Source organism: Strongylocentrotus purpuratus, unplaced genomic scaffold (assembly GCF_000002235.5).
Source record: "Strongylocentrotus purpuratus isolate Spur 01 unplaced genomic scaffold, Spur_5.0 spur5_scaffold_13, whole genome shotgun sequence".
NCBI classification, from domain to species: Eukaryota; Metazoa; Echinodermata; class Echinoidea; order Camarodonta; family Strongylocentrotidae; genus Strongylocentrotus; species Strongylocentrotus purpuratus.
In genome coordinates this window covers 16,978,425-16,998,836 of record NW_022145598.1, presented here as the reverse complement: position 1 = coordinate 16,998,836, position 20,412 = coordinate 16,978,425, and the positions used below count along the sequence as shown (strand labels likewise).

Here is a 20,412-nt window from a genome sequence, read left to right as displayed (position 1 = left end):
TTATTTCTATTGTAATTGTTATTATTATTATTATTATCATTATTAATTTATTATTATTATTTGGTATGATGCAAGACGCGGCGGGTTGTCACATGGATAGAATGACTGAAACTGAGAGTATTACAAGAAACTTTAATGAAATTTGTTGAAACATCCATGGTCAACAATTTCAAAATTCTTTGAACTTGCCCAGCTACGTATGTACATGTACAAAGTATGTGGAGCTCGACACTAACAAGCGCCCAGGACACATACACGTAGGCGGCCAAAATCTAAGTCTAGATACCTTAAATTCAACATTTTGGACATACTGTAGGGCTTGTGCTTACGAACTCCAAAATATCTAAATCCAGACCCATTCCCCAAAAAGTTAGTGTGGAGCCCTGTAGTATGTAACATGTACATGTATGATGTACATTTATGTACTTGTATTACATTCAGGTACAGATGATCAATTTACAGGCTAATGCAATCAGAATGTAATATAATGCACTATGATGCACAGCATCATTCCAACCGAATACAATAGGTCAAGGCATGTAAATTTAATGCAATGGCATCATCCATCACACTAAGAGTCAAAGAGTCAAGCAACGTATGTACTTCAGTGAGAGGGGGAGAGATGTGCTGATGATGATGATAAAGGGAGGACGAGGTTTTCAATGGCCTGGGGCAGAAATATATGAAGAAAGAAATATAGTTGTAGTCCTTTATGTGCATGCAAAACAGTCCTGTATATTGAGCTGTTGAAAATGTAAGAAAATGACAATATATACAGTACTGTACATTTTTTTTTTAAATATAAACTGCACATGGGCAAGTTCAAGATGTTATGTCCCTTACAGTACATATACAGTGTACATGTACAATGTACATGTACATCATACCGTATATTGCAGTATGTAATGATTGGAATACGTACACGTACATGTACATGTAAGTCCATAGTCGTACTAGTACTATGGCTTGGAAGGGTAAAAATAAGAAGGACAATAATATATAAAGATTCAGTATTTATGATATTTTGTCATTCCATAATACTTGATACCGGTAATAAAAGTATCTTGAACTTCATAGCCAATGAATCAGGAGATACAGATCTCATTATTCTAATTCCTGAATTTCCAAATTATGATCATACATTTGAATATATACTTGTACAGTGCAGTCATGTACCGGTACCTGAATAACAAATGTTAATATATTCATTTGTTGTTGTTAATGATGTCGCTTATTACAATAAGGAGGAATAAAGCTTGGCAGTCTTCCCTACTTTTAGGACAAGATACTGTTGATACTGATGAGAGGAAGACGATGTGGATGTCATTTACAAACACAAAGATCCACGATGCACCTGTGTTCATGTGAGTTTCCACCAGTGAGGTGAACTGCACACAGTGTAGTTGACACACGACACCCAACATGCAGTAAACACCACACCAGCGATCATTAGGCTACCTAGTCAGACCTTATACATGTACACTCACCTATGACTACATTTACATCTTGACATAATAAAGATACCGTACATGTACTGACTACTGGTGTGCCATATGAAACTGTAGTACCGGGTATTTAAACTTGAGCTGAAGTTCGAAAATGTGACTTGTGGCACTACTTGCTGGGCATGTAAGCCTTAACATCGGTTACCGTAGTATGCCTTATTTGAGGAGAAATACTGGTATGTGTATACAATGAACTAAACGCATGCAGGCATGTACATCTGAATAGTAAAAAGGTACACATTTGTTACTTACTGTAAGAGCTAAAATGCTGTGACAGATACCATCTCCCCTCCCCCTTTTCTTGTAATTTCAAGCAAGATTTTGAACTAGCAGTCTATGTCTAGGCATGGACCCATGGTCTGGGTAACATCTTGCATCATGGCCATGAGGTTGATCTTGTATGAACTGAGTAATTGAAAATGAACATCTTTTTCTTTTCTTTTTTTTGTATACCGTTATTGTTTGTTTTGTTGTTTTTTACATCATCTTGTGAGAAGAAACTGTGTATAGTACATATAATGTACACATGTTGTAATGTCCGAAGACCAACCAAAGCACACACTGAAAGTGGTCTGAGGACAAAGACTATTGATCATGCTATTGGTTCCCTGATATAAAACATTCCTCTGATGTTGAGTAGGCTAGCAGACATACATGATGCCCGATGGCCACACCCACGTCAGTCAGTCAGCATGTATCTATGAAGCATTGTCTCACATCACATCACACAGTAGTAAGGACAATGTGGTGCACATGTATTGCATTGCAAACTTATCGTAAAGAGGATATTGGGACCATGAAAATTACATCATCAGGTTAAACTTGTTATATAATCAGAGTAACAAAACAAAAGACTATAAAGAGCAACCGATTTATAGGCCTACTGGAACCTTGGAGGATCGTTTCATGAAACCGTCATAAGTACAAGTTTGCCGACTACGCGCATTTCAAGGGATATTAGAGAACTTGTACTTTCGTGAAACCCTGCGCAGGTATCCTGTAATACATCATAGGGTCCATGGTATTAAACATCAAAGCTCTTTATTACAAGTTTCCACTGTAGTTGGCCAAAACCAAGCTATTTGATTAATGTGAAGGAGTGGGCTTCATATATTGTGGTAATTAAAACATGATAACTTGGCAATAACATGCTCAAGACCATTTGACAGTTGTGTGCCAATTATTCAAAATAATTGATGAGCATTTAAAGTACATAACATTTGTGTTAGGTTCATGATATTAGAGGCTAAATAGACATTGTCATTCTAAGGAAGGTTCATGACCAGAAAGTCAAGTCTGTCTTTAATTCACTCTGGACCATATGGCACTTAATCAAGATGAAATTGGTAAAGGAACCCCAGTGTTCTTGTCTGAGACCAGCTCGTATATCATGACTTGAACCCAATTAGGACCAGCCAGTTGCATGGACAGCTGCCAGATATCAATGCCATTGTTCGGAATGAGACATTCCTGATAACATCAGAAAGATTTTCTCTCCTTCTCTCTCTCTCTTTCTCTCTCTCTCTCTCTCTTTCTCCCCCCTTTCTCTCTCTCTCTCTCTCTCTCTCACCCTCTCTCTCTCTCTCACCCTCTCTCTCTCTCTCTCTCTCCCCCTCCTCTCTCTATCTCTCCATCTTCTCTCCATCCTTTATCTTCTAAGATTACAGAAAACCATTGAGAAAATTAATGAACAGCTGAGGTTTGTAGAGGCACTGACGGTGACTGACCTAAGTATCAGGTAGCACGTCTAAAACATGTTTCTTGTTCAAAATCAAGTACATACTGTACACACAGGTCATACAGCAGTATAATTTAGTCTAAACAATTTTGATTGGGGTTGTGTTTTCAGGCACTTAAAACAAATAAAGCCCTCAATTTTGCTTTTGGATTTTAACAAAAAATATGCATGAAATATTTTTACTATATAATATTGTCTAATGTAAGTTTTTTAAAGATGTATAAAATATTGCATGTAATTTTCTTTAAAATGCATTATTAAATCAACTGTCTGGAAAAGCAATCTTTCCAGACACACAACATCTGATGGTCTGAGTGTGTTTCTTCCCATTTTAATCATTTGCTTTATAACATTGTTACTATTTGTTTAATTCACGCAGCATGATTTTAGATCATACATGTACATTTAGCTCTTTGTTGATTCAATAATTACACATGCTAACAGAAGTGAACTTATTATTGTCTGAAATACAATGTACATGGAAGCACTTTTAAATCACTAGATCAGAATGCATGATGTACATGTACAGTACATTACATGTACTTTGTAGACATAATTCTTATTCTTTGACATCAATTTCAAGGAAGATATCAAATGTAACTTGGCTTTCAATTACATGTACATAAGATGTTGATCATCTACAATTAAAAAATTAAAACACAAAAACAAAGGGAAAAAGAAAGATTTTATGACGATCAGACTTAAATTCTAACCTCCTGTAACATGCTTCAGACAATTTTTTCTTTAAATCTAATGTTACACAAATGTCTGTGTGTTTTTTTTGTGTGTGTGTTTTTTTTAGCTTTTTGTATTGTTAATAGACTACTGCTACAAGTACCAGATCTAGTACTCATCTTGATCCTACTTTTTTATTGAAAATTTTTGACATCAGGGCATTTCTTTTTAAAAAGGTGACATTTCCTCTCATGATTCTTGGGCCTTTTGGCTTTTCCTTGGCTCAGACTGTTAAGAGTCTTTTTCTTTCTTTTTCTTTTTTTTTTGTCTTTTGTTTTGTTTCCCTTAATCATATTTCCCCGAATGAGCTAGAAGTTGCCTCGAACCCATTTGAGAACTTTTCCAAAGCTTACTGGTGATCAATGTCAACTTCTGTCTCATGTCTTTTTTCCTCTTTCTTTTTTCACTGCATCTGGACAGGTTCACAAGATGGAAGAAAAAAAATCTTTTGAAGGTCTGAACACTTGTAAATTAAATTTAATCACCTGTAATCGCCAGTTTTCTCCTTAAATCTAAGTGTAAGACTAGTAAGACGGTGTCTTGTAATGCCAAACCCACAGCTCATCAAAACACCACTGCCAATGTACACAATGTACATGTACTGATGTAAAAGTACTAGGTCTACATCATCACGTACGAATGGTTTGGGGTCCGGACGCTTAACAAGCATTAAAGATTAATCTGTGAGTGTTGCATTTGGCTTTGCTTTGGATTTAACACAGAAAATATTCATCAACTGTCCAGATACACAACCTGCCTGGACACACAACTTCTGGGTATACATAGCGGCTTTATATAGGCGTACATTCATATATCAAATTAAAACTTGGACTCGTCTTTAATTACAATACAAGCACAAACAATCGATAATGCTGATGGTCGAAAAAGGCAGCTGGACTCTTGAGTCAACGGACCGCTGACCAACATTCTGCGGGACTACGCCCCGTCTGTGCACAGCCGGTTGCTACACAAGCAGCACAACAGTCATGTTTTGCAAAAGTTCATGTCTTTCTACACCACCAAATTCTACGAAATTTCACTCACCTTTTGAAATAGTTGTATGGCAAATAACTAGATTCTAAAACTCGTCTGTAATGCTACGGTGAAGGTGTAAAGCTCATCCAAATTGCCCGTGGCTTGAAGGTTGCTTCGCGCCGGGATTTCAAGATGGACACAACAAATTTTCTAGATTGAAAAATTAATACATCGCATTTTGAACAGAGATGGCGCTCTAACAGTCATGATTTCTAGTTCCTGTTTTGCACCAAAATACCGGCTGAGTAAAATCAACAAAAAAAGAACCCCAAATATTATTTCATGAAACAATCAAAACTCCTGGAATAAATTTTGCTGATTTAAAATGATGCAGTTGATTTTGATATGATAGGAAAAATATTAAAATATGATAAGGCATTCACCTTTAACGGGATAAAAGATGACTATAAGTTTATTAATGTTTAATTGGCATTAAATGTTATTTAAATGTTATATTTTGCTATATAAATACATCTTATTACAAAAAGAAAAAAGATTGTTTCTGCTGAATATAATTTTCCTTCTATTTTGCTATAAACACTGCATTGTAAATTGATTTATATATTATATATATGTTTACAAACAGAATATTGATTTCTTACATTACACTGTAAATTGATTTATTTCATATACAGAATTTGATTTGTTACAATGAATTGTAAATTAATTTATGTGTTTAAACAGAATATTGATGTACATCAATGAAGTTTAATAAAAACAATACATGTGGATCTACTTCTTCTTTCAGATTTTTATATTTCATTTTAATTCAATCGATTTATTTACTTATTCCTGTTTGTGAAATCGTGTCTATTATTTAGAATTGATAACAAAATTGCTTTCCCTACATTATTTTGATTCCCTTTTCTCGCTAAACCATTTTCAATATTCCTGATTGTCGAATTATTATGGGACCTCGTCATCTTTATTTTATTTTATTTTTAGTCTTCTTCTTTTCATAATTATATTTACAGTAGTGAGCTAACCGGGCGATTAGTAAGTAGCAAGCATGTCTGGCAAAAAAACTATGACGATAACTTGAATGACCTTTTGTAAACGGTAGCCTAACACGCATTTCACCTTTTTATTTGGCCCCTACTTAGAGAGAATTCCAATTAAATTTCATCAGATGACCGAAATGGTGCATCATTTCATGTATTCTTACTTCTTAATTCTATAATATTCAAGCAAGACATTCGGTCATTAAGCCAGCAATTATAACAACAGCTGGGTCTAGCCCAATTTTAGACACTACAAGACGTAAGCAGAAAACAAATTTATTTTTTTGATCTTCTTGGTAATTTAAGTTATGTTGATTTGCTCAGTTATGTTAGTGATTTTTAATGTAAGTGATGTTAATTCCATTAGTAATAATGATTTTTCTTAAAGTAATATTGATTTTTGTACACCGTGATTGTTCGTATTATTATTATCATCATTATTATTTACACTTCTCGACAATAAAGGCTGAATGTCTTCAAGTGAATACAATCAATTGCCTAATCATAACTTTGCACTGTCAAAATTAAAACTCTTTTATTCTCTTTAAAAGGGCAAATTTTTCGTAACTAAAATGGAGCCTAAAAGTTCAAGTTCAACCAATAAGTTGATTCCTCCATTATGTTTTCACCCCTCTGCCAATTTTAAATGATTTATTTGAATGAATTGTTTCATCAATTTTGTCGTATCTTTGGTTAATATTATTGAATTTGTATGTATTGCATATTCATTTGATTATGTTTATATTATGTGGAAAAAATAATGAAACATTCAAACCTAAATAAAAGAATAACAATATAGAGAAATAAAAAAAGTGAAAGTTTAAGCACTATCCGATAAAAAAAAAAGTTATAATTTGTTTGTCATCACCGAAACACAAATGTTATTGGCAACACTTTGACGTATATTTTGCGAGCTCCTCTCCAATTTTTCAATATACAGACGATTTCCTTAGTTATAGATGACGGAATAAATTGTGTTTTATACAAGGGTTGTTAAAAACACACAGAGCAATAATTATATTTCGGGTGAATCGATTGAAAAGAGTTATGAAGGTAAAATATTTTTTTAAATTTTTTTAGTACAGAGCAAAAGGGAGGGGACTTCGGAAAATACGTCGCAGAGTTGCCAATTTGTGTTTGATTGCCAAAAATTAATTACTTTCTTATTATTAAACGGTTTTTCACTTGCAGCGCCTTGTAACTGCAAGGAAAAGGCGCTATATCAAATATCTTTTGGATTGGATTGGATACAGATATGCACGCCTCTGGTATAATTTTCTCAAAATATCAATAACTTCTAAACGTTACAGAGGTCAGACATTTTTTTTTAAATAATAAAATGATATATTTTTAACCTGGATAGAACAAATTTCTGGATACTAATCATTTTATTCAAGCTGCATGAGGAAAAGTAACTGAGTGAAAAAGGAAATCAGAGATATTTATAGGATAAGGAAAGGGTAATGATATCCTTGCAAACATGATAGAATTACAGTTTGTATGTGACAAAAACAAAAAGGGGCTGCCGAAACCCGGGACAGTTCAGAACTCATGCGAGTTCTCCGGGTGGTTTCGAACCAGGGACCTTTAGATCTTCAGTCTAACGCTCTCCCAACTGAGCTATTTCGGCCGCTGAGAAGAGCGGGCGCTGTATAGTATATAAACAAAATTTGCACCTGACACACTTCCGGATTTTGTTGCATCCGGGTCCTGGATATCCATCGTGTTATTTTTGTTTTTCCTATTTCTATGATATAACGACTTTCAAATTTGTATAACTTTATCTATCTTATGAAAAGTAAAAATTTAAACGTACATTTTCCCTGTTTTGCTTTATTGTACAGCCAATACACCCGCGTAGGAACCACTTTACATTCATAATAGTCCCATGTGATCAATTTCATGTAAATAATCCACACGTTGTTTAAAATTAGTTCGGAGTTCGTGTAGGGGTTCGTGTAAAGGACTGTATTCTTTTCAAAATACAGACAAAATATCCTAGTAAGGACAGCATTTTTGTTTTACAACACATCACCTTTTGGGTAATTCGGGTGATATTAATTAGTTACATTGCACGCAGTCGTGTCGCATGCGCAACAACATGAACAACGTGCGCGTGTGTGTATTTAAGCGTTGGCCAACGAACTCAAACCTATCCAGAGATCAGTTGTAGGCCTACTGCCACTGGGTACTTGGTTGTTGCAGGGCATGTGAGTTAAAGTCTCACCTCCCTGGTTGTTGTTCCTCCGAAAGATTCTTAGTGGAATTGAAACTGGATTTGTAGGGAAAAAAATAATATCCGTTTGTAGAATTTTTTTTTAAAGCACATATCGTATTCGCTCTCTTCCAAGTCGGAATTTTGTGAAGCCAGACAAAGTCTCAGCGGAACATTATATATCCCCAAACGAAATAGAAATTTTTTCGGTCTATAGAGAATTAGAGATAGCGTAAACTATATATTAAAGAGTATCTAGGAGTAGGAGGAGAAAACGGGGAGGGGGGTGGGGGAGGGGGGCAACAAAAAGGAAAAACATGTCATTTCAGCAACGCTGGTATCGAATTAGAAATAGATCTAAACCACGTTTGATTTTTTTTTTTGATTTTTTTTTTGGTGGGGGGGGGGGGGGGGGGGTGTGGACTACGACGACAACAACTAAAGAAAGTAATAAAAAAGATCACCTAGATTTTCGGTGGAGGGGGAAATTGTTAGCATATTATGATTTGTGAAACTTTTCATGTTCATCCCATTTACATTGGTCTAATATGTTTATTCTCTCTCTCTCTCTCTCTCTCTCTCTCTCTCTCTCTCTCTCTCTCGAGTCTCTCTCTCTCTCTCTCTCTCTTCCGCTCTCCCTCTCCCTCTCTCTCTCTCTCTCTCTCTCTTCCCCTCTCTCTCTCTCTCTCTTTATCTCTCTCTCCATCTCCCCCTTCTCCCTCCTCTCTCTCTCTCTTGATCTCTCTCCTCTCTCTCTCTCTCTCTCTCTCTCTCTCTCTCTCTCTCTCTCTCTCTCTGTGTCTCTCCCACTCTCTCCCTCTATCCATACCCCCAACCCTCTCTTTCTCTCTCCTAATTATGCATTTATATTTAAACTTATGTTCCCTTTGTCATGCATCAATATATATCCGTCTTAATTCATGCGTTTAATTGTGTATATATAGGCATGATACTTAGAAATTTCCCAAACATAGGGATACGTACTGTTTGGGGATGTTATCAGACTTTAAAAGAGATGTATATTTTCTTTACAGAACAAGAAATTTCACGGAAAGGGGCATATAATTATTTCAAAGAAGAACCTGCTACATTCCGCAAAGAGTGGGTCAGAGTCATGTTTTGTGGGAGATACTCCTTAAAAGCCTGAAAATGGGTGGCTATTTTAGACTTCGCTAACGATCAACCCCCCCCCCCCTGAATTTGAAGCGAAACTACCGGTGTTCTCCAATAAAGAAGCCCATTGCTCCTCGTTCAAGGCTGATTTTTCCTGTAACTAAAATCAGAAAAGTGTTGGGGGGGGGGGGGTGGCGGGATGATCGAGGATAGGGACTAAATCAGAGGTAATATCAAAGTATTTGTTTTAGTTCTTTATCCACAGACGGTTCTGCCCCCCCCCCTCTCTCTCTCTCTCTCTCTCTCTCTCTCTCTCTCTCTCTCTGTCTGTCTCCCTCTCTTTCTATCTCTCTGTCTAGCTATCTCTCAATCTGGTCCTCAATTTTTCTTTCTCTATCCCCTCTACATAAATAATTGATTTAACAATATATTTCTAACGGTGATCAATAGTAAATTCTCTCAACCATTTTTTTTAATTTTCCCAACCGTTTTTCCATGAAAAAAAGACATGAGACAAAATTTGTATAATCTTTCAACACTTAAATGTCTAGAATGATATATAGAGCAAATCTGTTGCTTTGTGACGATTTACATGCACCTAAAATGTAATTAAATTGTAATAATGTAGTTGGGAGAATAAAGGCATCGATCAGATCAGTTTTTCCCAATTTATATCATTAATAATGGTTCGTTTTCACTCAAACTTTCAGATTATCATTAATTGTACATCTAGCACACCACTTTCTCTCATCTGAACAATGTCCCTTTAAGTCATATTAAAAACCCTTTATTTTTTCACATCCCGTTGCCCACTTCCGTTATCCCAACATCAATATTTCTTTGAATAAGGTGTACCTTGTGTTTTGTTATAAATTTGCCTAAAATGTACTGAAAAACAGGGGCGTGCCCCCCCCCCCCCCCGGCCAAAAAAAATGATTAAAAAAATGATTTAAAACAAATAATAATTTCGTGACCAAAAAATAAATAAAAAGTGTTCTCTTACCCCCCCCCCCCCCCCCCCCCCCCCCCCCCCCCCCCCCGCTTATTCCCCCCTTAAATTCGCCCAAAATGTACTGAAAAACAGGGGCGTGCCCCCCGGCCAAAAAAATTATTAAAACAAATAGTTAAAACAAATAATAATTTCGTGACCAAAAAATAAATAAAAAGTGTTCTCTTACCCCCCCCCCCCCCCCCCCCCCCCCCCCCCGCTTATTCAGCCGCTGGCTGAGTCGTTGCGATTTTTTGGGGGACTAAAAAAACACATATATATATATGTTCTCTTTCCCACCGTGTCCCCCCCCCCCCGGCTGGATCCGCCCCCGACAATAAATACATTAATAAATATAAATACCTACCCCTACCCCTCTTACATTGTCTTTCCTACTTTTCACTTTCTGTCTAGACTCCCTCTCCAACTTCTCTCCGCACTCTCTCTCCCTCTCTTTTCTCCCCCTCCTCTTTCTCTCTTTATCTCACCCCTCTCTCTCTTTCTTTTCTCCCCTCCCTGCCTATATATCCACTTATTCTATTTTCCTTATATTGATGGGACCCGCACATTCCCTGATGTTACCCCACTGAATACGTTAAAGAATTTATAAATTAACTTAAATAGGTCTATGTCTTTAATAAAGTCAAAGAAGAGAAACGCATGGAAACAAGAAAATAAAAAGGCTTTTCTGTTTACTGAATATTTCATTCAGGCTAAAGATATACAAAGTGTACATTATTGCAGTGAAGATAACATTCTTTTAACACCGCAAATCAGGTTCTTAACATAGATATTCACGATCTATAATAAAAGAAGGGTGATAATGTATTAATGTATCTATGAATGCACGTATGCCTACACTATATCTCCGCTCTCATCAAAGTAGTCAATATTTATCCAAATAGTCCATGTTACACTCAATATAAAAAACCTGCACCATTCGTATAATTTGGCAAATATATAAAAACAATACAATGTTACATCGCTATATATGTCCTTCTTTTATCCTATATGAAACTATGACCAAAATATGAAACCATTCATGAGTAATTTTGGACACCCAAAACGGATTAGTCGCAAGGATGCAATCCGGAATAGCCCATCCCGTATCAAAACATGATCGCAAAGAGTTTCAAATATCAACATAAAGGCAGTTTTCTTACACAATTGTATTGTCCATAGAAATTATATTTTGATTACGTAATACGCCATTGTAATTTTCAAGGCTGTTGAAAGACTCTTAAGTTGATTTTCTGACAGGTTTTGCGAGCGTCTTCAAAGTGCCGTGATTCGTCTTATCAACAAAGAACAGAAATTTCAGAGATTCAATGGGGTCCTCGAATTGTAATAAAGTAGAAACCGAGTACACGAATGTTGAAAATTTGGTTGGAACTATTTACAAAGCTCTGCTATTAAACTTCATGAAAAAATGCAAATAGTATATACACACAACAAATCAATTCAAATCAAACACAGAGTTGCTTCATATTTCATTTTGCTAAATCTTTCATCATATTGAATTGTTAAAACTATTCAATTATTACATTTTAACAAGAAGAAGATAATTCAATTCATCACCTTGAAAAGCAGCAATGAATTACAAATTCACGGCACTAATATAAAAAGCAGAAGTATTCTTAAATCAGTGATCAAATATTTGATATACAAATGGTTCAATTTGGCACTTTTAGCCATTGTAAAGATGAATATAACGATAGTTTGCTGGCACACCTTGGTTAGTCGTAGTACTTAACACAGTGTCTGCAGATTCCGTTAGTGATTCTACTGCATTGTAAAAAAACAGGTGTCGATATTGTTGGGAAAGATTGATTATGTATTACATATTCACATACATAAACATACTCTGAAAATGCGTTTAGGATTGTTGAATTTCAACAAGAAAACACAAAGCACTGAACAATTAGATACTCAGTTGTCTTTGCAATATTATGTAAGTATCCCTTCATAAAGTGGGTATGGCAATTCATCAGTTATGTGATATACTTTGGACAAATATTCACATTTTATTAGTATTTAAATATTAATGCACGTCCCATCAGAAATCCAATACATTGTATCTCTTTAGTCAACAGGTTACCCCTTTTACATAGACATATTATTTAAAAATCTATAAATAGCAGCATTGTTATGGTATATTCTTTTCAGCTAAAAGGCTAAACTAGTTTATACCATATTCTTATCATCACCTAGTTCTGAATAAGGAATCAATCTCCCGAATAAAAAAAACATTATTATTGTGTCCAATACATGTACCAGTTTGAAATATAATGAAAGTTGAAAATGATGACCTGTCTTCAAACTTTTGAAAGAACACTTATAAGTTCACCATGCCACAATAAATATATAAGACATATACTTAAAAAATTAAGATGGACAGAAAATATTTTTCTAGACTATATTCCTAACTGAAATATTGTCTAACAAGCTTGAAAGACTTTTTTTTTCTTCTAAAAAAATGTATTTTACACTTCCACAGTATCTCCACAAAAAAATTCCAAAACGATGACGTCGCCATTGATATCAGGGCCCTGTTATCAATAACGACTGTAACCATTCTAAGAAATTTGCTAACAGCCAATCATATTCAGTGATTTCAGTAGCTTATATCAATGGCTGTAATTTGTTATTGGTAATAGCTTGTATGAAACAATGCTCGTAAGAAGGCAGAAAAGAAGCAGAGTTACCGAAGATCTGTTCAAGGCAAGATAATTTCAGCCGAGAAGGTGAGTCCATCTGGATATTTCAATTCAAACGCCGACAATTTAGAGTCTTGTTCACCTTTACACTTCTCTTGATTTTTTGTTTTAGTTCGTCCATGGCAAGTATGCAATATCTGTCTTCTTGAGGGTTATGGTTCGTCTAGTGTTGACGTCATCAGACATGGACCAATCAGAGAAGAAGGTGAGTCCTGACATGCGCTCTACGTCCATGACGCTCGCACGGTGCTCCATAAGATAACCTTCGAGGCTAATTGTCTGTAAGAAAACAAGATTGGTACTCGTGAATATCAACATATTTTGAATGATGAAAGTATTACACTGGTGGCAGCGGTGGGATGTGAGAAGTGGTACTCTTCTCTCACTATAGCTGTTTAGTTTCACCAAGTTTGATTCTTGTATGATTGATTGTGGGGGTGTTTTTGGTGTTAATTTTATAATTGTTGCACTAGTGGCAGCGGCGGGATGTGATAGGTGTTACCCTTCTCTCGCTAGCTGTTTAGTTTGACTGAGTTTGATTCTTGTATGATTGATTGTGGGATTTTTCGGTGTTAATTTTAAAAGTGTTACACTGGTGGCAGCGGTGGGATGTGAGAAGTGGTACCCTTCTCTCACTAGCTGTTTAGATTGACCGAGCTTGATTCTTGTATGAATGATTTTAGGGTGTTTTTGGTGTTAATTTTAAAAGTGTTACACTGGTGGCAGAGGTGGGATGTGAGAAGTGGTACCCTTCTCTCACTATAGCTGTTTAGTTTGAATGGGTTTGATTCTTGTACAATTGATTGTGGGGTGTTTCAGGATTAAGTTTGGGAAGTGGATAACGATTTGCACTTCAGCAAAATAACGATGACGTGACATATACACACAGAAAATAAGTTTTCATCTGTAGATTTCAGTATAAATCCAAAAGATTTATCGAAAACTTAAAGGGATAGTGTTCTAGGAAATGACTCAACGCTAAATGAAATGTTAAAAGGCGGGGCAATTTCAGTTTGTCACCTTATACTAGAAACTTCTGTGATTATTTAATTTAAAGTCTAATGATTTCAGATCATTCCCATCTGAAAACATATCTATTCTGCTAATGCCCGCTTATGAGCACTAAAATATTCTTTTGTTATTTTTGGCATTTCCATTTGTCTTATGTCTCATTTGTTGTTAACTTTTTGTTGTGTGTACATCCTATTTTTATTAATCTGAAGCTTCTGTATTTGTAATGACTTCTTATCTTTTGCAAGTGTTTCCCAAATGCTCAATATTGTTACTGCTATATACTCTCAGTATCATCATCATCATCTACATAATCATCCAACATCACCAAAGACTTACCTGTTGGCAAGGTAATCCCATGTTGTTGTGCGGTAGAATGAAAGCACTCGTTTCAACCCCGTTTACCGGACATGAATCTAGAGCTGTATTGTTTGCACACCGTGTAGCAATGATGAAGAAATGAGATGGAACTACAGTCTGACCGGCCCAGGCATTACTGGAGAGAGAAACAGACAGACCGACAGACATAGAGAGAGAGAGAGAGAGAGAGAGAGAGAGAGAGAGAGAGAGAGAGAGAGAGAGAAGAAAGAGAGAGAAGAAAGAACTTGTTACGAATTGTAATCAGAACTTCATCAGATCAATATAGGCAACTTCAAATACACACAGTTGACACAAAGGTAGAAGCTTCTTCTATACAGTGGCCAAATAAACAAGTTTCAATAACATATTAAATGATTATAACACCAATGATAATAATGGTTGAAGTAGTGTTATTGAAAAAGTATGATTATTACTATTACAATCATTATGACGAATAGTAATAATAATGGTAATCATTACTATTATTGTTATTATCAATCAAATAAATTTTGATTTACCTCTTTCTAAAGCATTGATATAGAAATCTGATCTGAACTTTATTTGCATTCTGATTAATTAAAATTGTGCACGTAGTGAAACTTTGTTTGAAATTTTATTAGAAATAAAAAATACCATGTTATAATAATATTAATAATATTCCGTTTTTACATAGCACTCAATACATCGATCCAACGATGTGCCTAAGCGCTTCACAGATATATTATTACCCCAGTCATCTGATTCAGGCTTACCAGCACACAATGTGTGCACATTTTCCAGTTGTAATCATGAAAATATTTATGCCAATGAGGTACTTACGAGGATGAAATAAGAGAGAAAGGATCAGCTACGCCATCGCGATTGAAGTCGTAGATGGGTCCCTGGACGATGTTGATGCTCCTCGATGATCCAAGGTTGGCCCATGTGCGATAGAGTCCAGTCAGTTGATCCCATATATCTGCAGACCAATGATTCAAGATATTGAAAGTGTCATTGTATTTCTCTAAGCTTAATTCAACTACCGTTATGTAATTTCAACTGTAATCAATAAGGGAGTGTGTTTTGAGGGTACATAGAATACAAGGACATGAAGAGAAACATTGATTTTCCTTGAATAGAATATACTATATAGCTTATGAAGAAGTCTATCAATAACAAGGGAGTTGCTCTTATCTTACACTTGAACTAATTGTCAATAATAAGGACATAATACATTTTGCCTTGTCATATATTTAAACTGCATTAGGGCTTTGGTTAAACAATGAATTAACTGACTTGCAATACTGCTAGTGACTACTGCTAATTTGCTATTATACTTCTGTACACTGATTTCATGTTTCAGTGTTCTGGCCCCGTCTTATACACAGTTGCGATTATCACAACTTTATTTGTGATTGAAATAATTCGCAACTATGTACAAAAGAAGCAGGAGACTGCAATCTTGCGATTGATTAGAGGACTCGCTACTGATTCGGATCAATGGCAACTATAAGACACAGTCCTGTTTTTATGAACGGACAAAGAGACCTTCCAAAAAATAACCTTTATTGGCAACACGATGTGAAGCTTTGACAAATCAGCGAAACTAAAAATGGATCCAAGAGATTGATACTATAAACGGTGACGATTCATATAATATATTTAGAAAAAATGATCAGTTTATTCTATCAAAATAGAGGAATAAATCCGCCACGTTCATGAACAAAATTCAGAGAAAGTTACTTTCATGCCGGACTATATACCTCAAAATAATTGGCTGGGCTTCTACGAAACTAAAACCAGTGAATATTTTCTAACCTGCTTCGAACATGGAGTAGATTGGTATGATGTTTGATGTTATGACTCCAGCATCTGCACTTCCTACTGACAGCTCTGATTAAAAGAAAACAATTGATAAATATAATAAATTGATCACAGAATGATTTATTGAAGCATTAATAAACATAGGTAATGATAATTTTCCTTCTCGTCTTCGACAACAAATCTATTTTGATAGAAATATGATGAGGATGATGAAAGTAGTATGGGGTTGGTGATGGTTATGACGAGTTTGATGATAATGGTAATAATTGCTATGATGATGATGATGGTGGTGGTGGTGATGTTGGTATAGTGGTGATGATAAAGATGGTGTGATATATGATGACGATGATGATGATAATGACGATGATGATGATGATGATGAAGATGATGATAATTATGACGATTATAAAAATTATGATAATGATGATAATGATAATTATGATGATGATAATGATAATTATGATGATGATAATGATAATTATGATGATAATGAAAACGATATTTATGATGATGATAATGATAATTACAATGATGATAATTGTGGTGGTTGTGTTGTAATGATCATGATCATCATGGTGATGAAAATGATGACAATAAAAAAAAAAACGTTAAAACATGACACAATCCACCTCTGAAAGCAAATTTCCTCCAAGTTTGTTTTTAACAAAAAAGATGAGGGGCTGATAAGACGAACACACAAAAATGGTAAAAGTAAAGAAGATATTCACTCTACCTGGTTGGAGCAAGAATGACTGTTGAATGTCTGGAGCCAGAGATATAGATTCTAATGGACCATAGGTATCACAGCTAGGATTCTCCCCTACGGCAAGACGAGTATCAGTGATGATGCAGTTGGTTGGCATGGTTACCGTGTTGAACTGAATGATAAACAATGAGAGGAAACAATCAGTCATGATGGGAATGAGGACAATAATAATAATAAATTATATATATAAAGCCCTTAAAGCCCCACTGTACTACTTGTAGCTACTTGAAAGCAATGCCTAATCGGTAAACATTGGTCCCCCATGATCCTCTTTTTCTTATGTTAATTGAGAGCTGAGTTGATGAGATAGCCACCGGTCAGTGACCACCCTGGGTGGTCTCATCTCTCCTAGCCAAATTATTACAGATGGCCTTTAATACTAATGTTATTAGGCGCAAGAAAAAGAAGAAAGGAAAAGGAAGAAAAAAGTGAGAGATACCAAAGAAACATATTAAAAATATTGAATTACAACGACAAAGGTATTGATCATATTTATTTATAAATTTTTACTAATTTAAAATGACAGTCTCAGTGATGAAGGCGTATGCCATAAAACATCCTCTCTAATCGGCGCTTTAGTTAAAACTATAAGCTAAGAAAGATAATCAACAGTCCTTTTCAGGACTACACACCCCCAAGAAAGATTACCGAGAGTTCTTTTCAGGACTCCTCGATCCTCCCTCCCTCTCTCACATGGTGCAACCGCAAGCCTATACTGTATAGCATGTATATTAAAAAATTTCGTAACAAATACGCACTAAGTTTGGTGATTCACTTCCTGAAAATCACAAGTATGAACCGCGAATCAATAATTATTTTCTAAACAACAATTATTCTTCAATTGCCCATTTAACGATATAGTGGGTAATATTTACTCAACTTTAGTACAATAAAATGAAAAGGGCCTTCGCTACAGTAGAGCATTGAATACACAATAAAATCCTTTTTCTAAAAATTCCATTTCCATTTCCGAACATTGTAATTAAACTGCAACTTATAGAAGTCTTAATATCCATGACAATAAAAACAAAATATATTTGAGTTATCATATAACAGATATATTAATATCTCCTCTGGTATTCATGATCGCTCTGAACTATAACTAATATGTTTAAAAGGGCCCAACTGTCATCTGGCAATGGCATATATTTTTTTTAATGTTCGACTTACCCCAGGTGTCAATGTAAATGAGGCGTATTTGCTGATAGCGAGTGTCTTATCATAAACCATCACATAGCTGCTTTGATAGAGCTTACAGGAGCTCGAGTCTGGGTTAACGGAGGAAAGAAGGCTGGGTGCACCAAACGGGATATGACGAACGGCTATGTAAAGCATAAATCAAACACAAATAATCACATTATTATCTATTCATAACAGTGCCCCCTTTTCTGTTATATACAAAGGTCCACATAATTTATCTACAATTTCGAATTTATCTATTATTAATTGATTGATTTTATTTCATTTCATATATCATTTTTTGCACGATAAAGAACAAAGTTTACAAAGTAAGTTCAAAATCGTGAAATTGAAACAGGAACCTACTGGAAAGCATAGTTTGTTTTTGTAGGTTCCCTTAATTGAAAACCGTACATGTTAATCATTTTAGCCTACACAATGAACAAGGAATGAGAAACAACAAAAATAGGCATGCTTTATTTTTCTTTTACAGAATGGTAGATATTTTGTCAGAGGATTCAACACCTGTCACTGTGTACAATTTAATAATATTTTGAGTTATGTCATAATGGGACTTACTAGATTTGTCGGAAAAAACGATGGTAGGATGGCAATAGATGGCCACTTTAGTACCGATTTGAAAAATACACTTTGCCAAAAAGCACAAGGTGGGGTCAAGCCAGATAAATTACAAGAATTATCGGTTATTACTAATTGTGTATTAAGACTTAACCCTCACATCAAACTAATTATGTAAACAAATGTTTTTAAATACCCCCGCCGTGACGCCGTCAATTATGATGCAAGAATACATTAAAAGCCCTTTTTCTATATAATCTCACTCTGCTACAATAGACTCAAGCAATGTTTTATTATCATATGTCGTCCAAAATAATCATGAAAAAGATTTATTTCAGCAATGACATCCTGGACTATGAAGTGATTTCATCAGTCGCTTGTGATCTAAAAATTGCTTACATTGGAAATATTTGACATCATTAGTATTTACCTGAGCTACTCGAAGCAGTCATGACGACCTGTTCTAGTCTCTCCATAGCCGTGGGTCCGTTCTGATTCACAGGGGCACAGGTGCACCCGGTATCATAAGCTGCCATATCACGGTTAGCGAAGGTACAGGTGGATTCAAGAGCGAACTCCATGGACATCGTGGGGAAGACTCCAGGGCTCCTTAACATGTGGTCCAGGGCACCATCTGTACCGTTGTTGGGTTCGCCGGTCACCCCTAAGAGCTCTGAAGCAGGAGAAAAAGGTTTCGTTAATTGATTAGTTCATTACATTCTACATTATTTTCCACATAGAAAATGTTTGGAGCCCGGAGGGCTTTAATGCATAAGAAATTATCAAAACAAGAGATAACATAAGGAATAACCTGGCTCTTCCGTTTGTTGTTGTAATGTGTTAAAGTAAATGAGTTAACGGCCTGCTGGCTCCAAACAAATATTAAATGATAATGATTGAATAATAATAATAATGACATCTATTGTTTAACCAGGTTAGCCTCATCAGTATAATATTGTTCTCCTTGGCTGGCTAACACGAAAAGGTGCTTAACAATTCAAGGAATATCTTCTCATCAGGCACCCATTTACTTCCCCTGGGTGGAGAGTGACAATTGTAGATATATGCATTGGCAAATCAAGAGGACGTTAGCAATATGCCATGGAGTCAAACCCCATACCTTGTGGTCCACAGTCTGATGAATGATCCACAAACCCACAACACCTCTAATTTCTTTAAAAGCGCTCCTATATATCCACAGTACTCAAGTTACGTCCCGGTCACCCTGGTTATAGAGAGCTTACTTTAGACTACCGATTATGGTGCTCATAGTATTTAAAGTCAAATCTTACATACCAGCTACCCCTTTGTACTACACCTGGGCCCTGTTTCATAAAACTTGTTATCATTAGTGCCACAGATCTATGACGAATCTGCTCATAACCAATCAAATGTAAGGATTTCAGTGGCTTGTAACAATTAGCATACCTTGTTATTAATAACAAGTTTCATGAGACAGGGCCCTGCGTGGATAGTTGAAAACGTAGATGTTACTTATTTATCTCACCGAAACGACAAAAGAAACCTTACCTCAATAGTTTTAGTTATATAGCTTTGAGCTATTTAACGAGAGTACTCATTAATATCAATGCTTCTATTTCTACACGACCTGCAATTATCATTATCCCATCATCGCTAGGTACCATCTTGGGTCAAGGGGGACAGAT

General features: G+C 35.6%; 1 protein-coding gene and 1 long non-coding RNA gene across 4 annotated transcripts in view; both read right to left on the bottom strand.

Moving 5' to 3' along the window:
• LOC115923025 overlaps positions 1-5,184 on the bottom strand; it is a 29,916-nt gene extending 24,732 nt beyond the window's left edge. Inside the window, exon 1 of the long non-coding RNA XR_004063729.1 lies at positions 5,023-5,184. This is a non-coding gene — a long non-coding RNA (uncharacterized LOC115923025). The remainder of the gene's footprint in view (positions 1-5,022) is intronic.
• Positions 5,185-11,005: 5,821 nt separating this feature from the next.
• Positions 11,006-20,412, bottom strand: part of LOC591232 (venom phosphodiesterase 2) — a 50,200-nt gene continuing 40,793 nt past the window's right edge. For all 3 annotated transcript variants that reach the window (XM_030983037.1, XM_030983038.1, XM_030983039.1), the window contains 7 exons: positions 19,176-19,418; positions 18,158-18,309; positions 16,955-17,099; positions 16,216-16,290; positions 15,238-15,376; positions 14,398-14,554; positions 11,006-13,326 (listed from right to left, as the gene is read on the bottom strand). In XM_030983037.1, the coding sequence (XP_030838897.1) occupies positions 13,156-13,326; positions 14,398-14,554; positions 15,238-15,376; positions 16,216-16,290; positions 16,955-17,099; positions 18,158-18,309; positions 19,176-19,418 (1,082 nt within the window). In that variant the 3' untranslated portion in view covers positions 11,006-13,155. The remainder of the gene's footprint in view (positions 13,327-14,397; positions 14,555-15,237; positions 15,377-16,215; positions 16,291-16,954; positions 17,100-18,157; positions 18,310-19,175; positions 19,419-20,412) is intronic.